Here is an 8,242-nt window from a genome sequence, read left to right as displayed (position 1 = left end):
GTAGCCTTAAGCAGCATCACGACCAGATCCCAGCCCATTGTCAGACAGGTTTGCGTCGGTATTGGCAGTGGCGGCGGCGACACTTTGCTCAGTGACATGGCGTGCGCTCTAGCAGCCACCAGTCGCTGTTCGTGACGGTGTTTTTCTTTCTTGGTCATATGGTATACAGACTGCAAGTTCTTCACGTAGCTGGCCACGCGGGCGTCGAACACTCCAGGCATTGTCTCGCCAGCGTCCCGTTTGGCGTCAGGGCGTGCTAGGTCGCGTCCGTCGTGCATCGGCAGCCCTGCCAGCTGGGAGATATGCTGGAATAACTCGTCTACGGAGTCTACGGTGTTTATTAGCTCCTTCATCTGTTGCTCCGGACTGCGCGTCAGCAGACGTCCGGATACTTCACTCTCTGTTGGTAGAGACACATTACATTGAGACAATAAACTAATTAAAAATAATGTGCTTTTCAACGATCACCTCTTGGGAGGTAGCGCAGCGCATCGCCGAACTCGAGGATCTTATCCATTGCGTCTTTAGCGTCTTCCACGTCACCAGCCTTGAGGACGTCGCAGAGCGGCACGTACGGCGCTTGTAGAGGGCGCAGCTTCGCGCGTTCGCCCGGCGGCTGCGTCACCGCGGCCGGATGTGAGACCTGCTGCCCCATGGCCTCGGCTTAGGTGCTAAAGCTGTTTTGTCTGCTGTGTCTACTGTTGGTTTCTCCGCTCAACTCGACCAGTGAGCTAAGATCGACCGGGTGCAACGGCAGCGACTCTTCCCGACATCTGGATCTTGTGTGGCCAACCTAGATGAAATGTGATTAACCAAAAACAAATGAAAACTTTTGACCAATCATATTCCACTGGTTGTGAGGCTTGAACTTTAACGGGAATGGGGCTCTTTCGCAAGCGAGGCAGCAAGCTTCTGGTAAGCAGATAGACTCACGTAGCCGGCAACTTCACCGAGCGAACTATGTCGTCTTCAAACTGTCATATTCATATTCAAACCGATTAATATGCTCACAAAATGCAAACTACTTGTATTTCCAAACAAAGCGTTCGATTACAATGTCATGTTTTCAAAGCAAAGAAAAAAAGAATACATGTAGCTCGACGACGACCACGAAGTGTTACCAAAAGCCCCTCGCTGTTTAGTAGAAGTAAAGCTCTTAGCTTTGCTGGTTTATCTTATCGTATATGGTGTCTTACCGATACATGAACGGGCAAATCAAATACCCGGTTTTCGCCTGATTGGCATGGACCCTAATGTCAATAAAAAGCTTTTTATCCAGCTCCTGCCTACTTCCCAACCGCAGCATCTACCTGAATACTTGGAAGATAATCTATAGAGCGGTGCAAACTGGAGCCTGCTTAAGCTGCAATATTTAATGGTTTTACATGACTGAGCAGCCAAACCACGACTCATCAGAGTCTTTCGCAGTCACGCCTTTCGTATCGTTGTCCAAGTGCTTCATTGCATAGGCGATATTAGTTTCGAAATAGGGGTGCCACACATGGTCGTACAGGAACCGAGCAGTAAATGACAAGTCTCCTTTGTACGCTTTGGCGACCTTGACACCTCCCCAGACGCGACTCCGCTCAACAATCCACGGTACCATTACACGCTTCGGCTTGGTCGCACGGAAGATCCGTGGCATGACATATCGCTGAAAGGCCTTCTCTGAAAATGCGAGCTCGATAGCTGGCTTGAAGGCCTCTTCTTCTAGTGATAGCACGTTGAAGAGTAGATGATTAAGTCGACGGATATCGTCTTGCAACATGCCCAGCCGAGTTTGCCACGAGTCTGCGGATGACGCAGCGGAGAATACCAAGTCGTCTTCCTGAGCAATAATCACATCCATCAGTGCGTAAATGGCTTGATACAACGCAACAATATCGCGTTTTTCGACGAACTTGATGACGACAAGCGGGAGGAGCACCGTCGACTTGACCTCGTGCTGGTTTCGTACGAACTCGACGAAGTGCAGCTTGAACCAACCGAAAAACTCGCGCACATTCATATTCATGGGCGATTGCTGGTCACGACTGCGCTCCAAGAAGCGATCGATTACGTATAAAGCATGACGGACAGGCTCGTGCAGTCCTAGCAAAAACTGCGAGTTCCAGCTCATGTCCACTTCGTCGTTGCGCGTCAACACGTTTGAGAACACCACCTTTTCACCTTTCCTGACCGGTCCGGAGACTGGAGTACTCAATACATTAGCAAAATCATCCAGCGACAGTTCTCGTCGGAGTGTATCGGCATCCATTCGCAATGGACCGAGGCTCAGGATGGTGGACGGTGTGACCACAGACGAACCTTCCTCGCTGCTGTGCTCGGAAATGGGTGTCGATAGGTTGCTGGCACTCTGTTGGGTCTTGCTCAGCAGCGCAGTCTTGGAAGCTAGGACGTTGTGTTGCGACTCGGGCGACGCCCAAATATTGAAGACCTCTGTTTTGGTTGAGCCTTCGTAGCCACTCTTGTAGTCAATCGTCGTCAACACATGAGCAACTTGACTAATGTCCACGAGTTGCGAAGACATCTTTGTAGGGGGCACATCAGGTGGAGTCCAGATATTCGAATAGAAGACAGTCTCGTCGCTCGGAAGGCGGCGCGGCTTCTTGGCGCGTTCGCTCTTGCACACCATTGCCAATCGGCTTTTCACGAGAGGTTTGCGTTTGGGGTGGGCTACAGGCTTCATAGCCCGGCTGCGAGGCAGAACAGGATCCTCTCGGTGTACGGGTTTGCGCGCCAGGTACTCTCTGCCAAGTATGTCGGTTTGTACTTGAATCGGCATGGTCGTCTCCTCCCTTTTTTGTCTTTATACACCCGCTTCTCTCTCCCTTGACTCGATTGAGGGCAAACAATCCACCAGATGCCGCTATGCTTACGTAGCTAGTATTGCACTCAATGCTGCCGCTCGAATACGGCGAGATTCTCCTGAGTGGGGGAAGACAGATGGGAGAAGACGCGTTAACGAGGGAATCACAGTGAGAACAGCGCGTTAATAGTCGCAGCTTCGTGAGTGCTACAGCGCTTGTCAATTAAAAACATGTGCGGCCACCAACCTGTCTCGACAAGCCGTTACTGCGGTTTCGCTCTTGATTGAAGAATGAGGAATTTTGGTCATAGCGGCAGAGAGACAAACGCGGCTTGGGGTTAACATATTTCACACAGTGCGGAGACTTGCAAGTCTCAATCCAGCCGCCAGCTGGGATGGCAACACCATGTCTCCGGTTTCCAGAGAGCGGTCACAAGGGCGCTCGGCGAGCGGCTCGCTGCCAGGCAACCCACAAGAAACAGACCCCATACGGTAAAGTGTGCAGTAACGCATTGGACCGAACACGGGGCGGCAGGCTGCCTCGGTTTTAGGGCAAAACTTCATTATTAATATTCAAGTTTTTCTACAGCTCTGTAAAAAGCTGGGCGCAAGGCTTATCGAAGGCTGAAGAACTGCGAAGGCATCGATTAGTTACACGAGGTTTTACATTCTTCAGGCCTGCTCCGCTGTTTTGCAGTTGTAAAATACTCGAATTTGATCGCAGTTCACAATATCGTTCCAGAGGACCGAAAACAAAATGCAAAATTTATGGTTTTGCATACAGCTACCGTATTTAAGCTAGCTTTCAAATGGTCTGTATATTACCTAAGGAAAATAGTCTAAAAACGTCACTTGCTGCTCACATTTCCGGGATAAAATAAAGGCGAGTTTTTCGAATGTCTTCTCCTCTTCTATGAATTATTGGCCTTGTGACACAGCAGCTAGTGTGTTTTCTGGAGTCACCCAAAATTGCGTGCGTTATGCAAGTCTAGCGTATGTTATACCGTCTGATGCTGCTGCAGGAGAATGGAGTCTTTTGACCATGTCCATCGTGTTGTCGACTGTGCTACACTTGCTACTGCTGTCTAAAGCAAAAGGTTGATGGGTGAAGCCGCTGAACAGTGTCATTTACTGGTTGTGGACGGATAAGGTTTAAACTTGTGTATGTATTGATGTTCTACAGGTCGCGACTATAGCAGGTAACGAGAATGGCCTTAGTGGCTGCGATGAACCGAAAATTGTGATCGTCAAAGTCAACCTAAATCAAGTGTTTACATGTTCTGATGTCAACGTCACGCGCTTAATGTGATACGCTTGCCAGGTTGTATGCACCATATCGGAGTACGGAAAACAAAGGAGATGTTACACAATGTAAAAAACAAAGTAATTTTAGATATTAGAACGTTTGTTTTCATATAGTGCAAAATATGACATCCATGCTCTCGTTTATTGAATGGCACGCCTAGCCCGTGATTCTTAGTCGATCCATGAGATCAAAGACGCGCAAAATACCGCTGGAATTTTTATGACAAAATAAAATATCAAAGTGTTTTTTAGCTTAAAAAAAACTAAAAAAGGCTGTGAAAAAATGATTGTGCCAGCGGGACAACAAAAGCGCATCAATTGCTGCTGCCGATGATAGGCCCTACCCCCTGAATCCTACTGGGACACGATGTCGGACTGTCTCGATACAAGAAACAGTAAGCAATTACATCATAAGTGCTATACAGTATTCTGCATGAATAGTGAACGCCTGATATTTATGCCGGTCTGTATTAATACATGTAATACATAGCTCCATGCGAAAAACAGCCTATATTGATATAAGTTAACAAAGCAAATAATTGATGTTCGCTTTGTTAGCTAAACCCGAATGTTGGAATGGTGTCGCCACCTTCGACCACGCACCCTCTCACCACATCAATGCAGTAGGTAAATTTACTGAATAAGGCTCGGCGTGTCCTTCTCCTAAGCGATTTAATGCATGCATCACTTTTTTGATAATAGAGTAGCCTTCTCCACTGGTTGCTTCAGTAGTGTAGCTGACGACTTGAAAATACAACACATGGTGGCTTTGCCGGGAGTGGTTGGGAGACAGAACTCGTTTACGGCCCATTCAGCGATTGCCTTGTAGGACATAGTACGAGAGAGGGACCACCTTCTCGGACCAGGTAAGGCGTAGCCGCCTCGTAGGATTGCGGGGCATGGCGGATTTGGTAGCTTAGTAACGGCGGGATGTGAAATGTATTACATACTTCTCCGGTCCGAAAAAGAAATAACAGTTAGGTTTTTCTTTTAAAAACCTCGCATGTGTGATTGGTCAATGTCCATACTGAGAAGGAGACGATTAATTAAAATGTGTTCATATGAGGATTTGTATGCACACGGATTGAGAGTAATTGACACGAAAATGGGTTCAATTGCTTTTAGTGATATATCACTAGATTAAGCTTCGTTTGCGCTTTCTCTAGTATATTTCTAAAGCTTAGTTCTGATTATTTTTGACGTCAAAGCGACAAAAAACTCCACCCCTCCATAAAGTGATAGTTCAAATGGTCAGGAATTGAAAAAATTGGCAAGAAATTTGCTAATATAAAACGTGCTGACGCTTCGTAAGTAGAGCTTTCAAACTAGCTCAACCACGCTTCCGTTGGAGCTGTACGGCCGAAGTTATCGCCGATTTAACCCCCCAACGCCCAACGGTTGTACGTACAGCAGGAATCATGTTGTACGTACAACATGTTAAAAGTTGGGCTATTTTGTTGCAAAATATGGGCAAACTTGAGAATGCACAGGGCTGGGGTTGTTGAGATCAGTCTCTTTGGCAATAAACAATACAGATTCTCCCCTGGGTTGGTGGCTGAGAGCTCATTTCGAGAAAAGACCTGAAGGAGAGACACGTGTGCACGATGGCCCCGCCTCGAGAAACACACCGCGAACGCCAGCAGTTCCGGCAACGTCTGGATGGCCGAACTGCGCACGACCGAGAGCGCATCAGGAAGGAGCATGCGGCGTACCTGGCTGGCGAACGAGAGGAGGATGCTGACTTCGGAGAAGATCCAGCACCTACACGCAGCGCGACAGCTCGTCCTCTGCTTCCGGTTCCGATCGGCAAAGATGCCTGTTACGTGCGTGCGCAGCGACGTTTGATCTCGCAACAGCAACGTGCTGTCGCCGCAAAGACGTTGGCAGGCTCCGGCAAGAAACGGTTGGCTGCTAGTAGGGACTTGAGCGACGATGATGAGGACTATGATCCCGATCGGTTCGACGAGGAAGCGGATGCTGATGCAGACGATGAGCGACTGGATGCAGCAGACTCCCCAGTCAAGACACGGCCGCCAAAGAAGAAGAAGAAGAAGACGGCCGCGGCGACCCCGACCAAGAAGGCGACCCCGACCAAGAAGGCGACCCCGACCAAGAAGCCACGAAAACCCACCGCGTCGCAAGTTGCTAAGGCAGCGGCAAAAGCAGCGAGGACAGCAGCTGCCGAATCGCGCTGTGAAGATTCGGCGAATGCCGAGGAACAAGGGAGCATCGCTTTGGCCGAGGCCAGGAAGAGATTGGAGGCGATTGGTGAAGCGAACAAGAAGAGGAGCCGCCAACCAAGTGGGACACCAGAGAGGTACACCATGTTTTATGCTGTCAGATACTACATGCTCTCACGAAGTGTTGTTGTACGCTGCGCAGGTACATACAACATTTGGGACATACAACATGGATACAGCGTCGCTATGCTTTCCCTACAACGTCGTTATCGACAACATGTAAACAACATGAACAGCAGCTAACATATATTGTCTATCGACAGGGGTTCCACCGATCCTCAAGATACGTCAGAAGCACCGTCGCCTCGAACGTTGTCTGCAGCGCCTGCGCCACCCCCGCCTCCTGAATGTCCAGCTCCTGAATGTCCAGCTCCTGAATGTCCAGTTGCAGCACCAGAAGACGATTGGTACGTGGCAAAGTCTTTGATGCTGATTATGTATACTAACGTTGTGCGTATCATAGTGAAAGCTCAGCATCCATTTCCCAGACTCCTGTCCCCGACGCGGCAACCTCTATCCCTGTTTCGCCGACTTCTGCTCCAGCCTCGCTGTGTTCCGCTCCAATTTCACCTGAAAGAACGTCGGTCTTAGCCTCTCCTATCGCTGCCCCCGCTTTCGCTGACGAGTTTGATGCGTTGAACTCTGATTGCGAGGAAACAGAGACCGAGATTACGTTTTACGATGATGATGACGAGTGGAGTCGAGCGAGAAGTGAAGGTGAGGGCTTTGCGTCGGGTGAAGACTACAGTGATGAGGACGATAGTGAGGCTGGATCAGATACTATGAGTGCTGATGGAGAAGCAGCTGGTTCGACACAGCAGTGGAGCGTCTTAGAGAAGCCGGAAATGGTTGATTTTGTGATGGACGATGCCAACATGGCTGCCATGCGAGCTAACGGGTGGAGCTTAGGTTCGTGACAATGAGGGGTGTAGCCTCCAACATATTCTAACATGATATATGATGTATATACAACATGTAGACCCAGACAATTTCCCGCCTGACCAACATTACCCAGGATTATATTCTGGGGAGTATGGACCAACCGACGAGGTACTGGCCCTGACACACTCACCGCTCAAGCTATTCTTCTTTTTCATGCCGAAGAGTTTGTGGAGACAAGTTGCAAAGGAAACCAATCGCTACTTTGTGCAGAACCTCACTTCACGAGTGGAGCGTATGTTCAGCTCGCAGAAGACACCTGCCAAGAAGTCCAAAGAGTGGTTTTTGCATCGCGAGGCCAAGAAGCGGGACGTCAAGCCGCACGAGATACTGCAAGCGCTTGGATTACTGATGGCAAGAATGCTGAACCCTCACCGCCGCAGGTTACGTGATCATTGGGGCACTAATGCAGTGGGAGCTATCCCACGGGGGACGTTCAACGATTTTTTGCCGCGAAACCGCTTTGAACACATCATGGGAAATCTTCACTTCACCAACAACGCAGACACGAGAGCAGCAACTGACCGCGCCTGGAAAGTCAGGTCTATCGTTGAAACGCTGCAAGAAACGTTTCCGTTGGGTTACAAAACGCCGCCGATCATATCATTTGATGAGGGCGTTCTACCTCTGAAGAACCGGAACAATCCTACGCGTCAATATCTCAAGGCGAAGCCTCACAAGTGGGGCACAAAGCTTTTTCTGACGTGTTGTGCAGATACTTCCTACTGTATAGGTGAGATGACTGCGAGTCCTTGCGGACTCGCGGTTTTTTTTTTTGACCAAGTCTATCATGTTGTATCTAATGTTGTATGCTTGTATGCTGTATCCTACAACAAGAAGACTTGAGGTGTATTGTGGCAAAGCGCAGCAGGTCCATGAAGTAGGCAACGTTCCAGACAGTCAGCGATCTGCAGATCCAAACACCGGGCCGTCAGCAGTTATCCGAAAC

General features: G+C 49.1%; 2 protein-coding genes across 2 annotated transcripts; both read right to left on the bottom strand.

Moving 5' to 3' along the window:
- Positions 1–40: 40 nt before the first annotated feature.
- PITG_21115 (uncharacterized protein) lies at positions 41–655 on the bottom strand (the record flags this gene model as incomplete). Its single annotated transcript, XM_002894997.1, has 3 exons — positions 41–82; positions 168–400; positions 469–655. The coding sequence occupies 3 exons, from the start codon at positions 653–655 to the stop codon at positions 41–43; spliced, it is 462 nt and encodes a 153-aa protein (XP_002895043.1).
- Positions 656–1,255: 600 nt separating this feature from the next.
- On the bottom strand, positions 1,256–2,785 carry PITG_21114 (uncharacterized protein; the record flags this gene model as incomplete). Its single annotated transcript, XM_002894996.1, has 2 exons — positions 1,256–2,683; positions 2,774–2,785. The coding sequence occupies 2 exons, from the start codon at positions 2,783–2,785 to the stop codon at positions 1,382–1,384; spliced, it is 1,314 nt and encodes a 437-aa protein (XP_002895042.1).
- Positions 2,786–8,242: the final 5,457 nt, after the last annotated feature.

Source organism: Phytophthora infestans, genomic scaffold, assembly GCF_000142945.1.
Source record: "Phytophthora infestans T30-4 supercont1.303 genomic scaffold, whole genome shotgun sequence".
NCBI lineage: Eukaryota > Oomycota > Peronosporomycetes > Peronosporales > Peronosporaceae > Phytophthora > Phytophthora infestans.
Note: the sequence above shows the minus strand (reverse complement) of the source record. Positions and strands in the feature narration are given on the sequence as shown.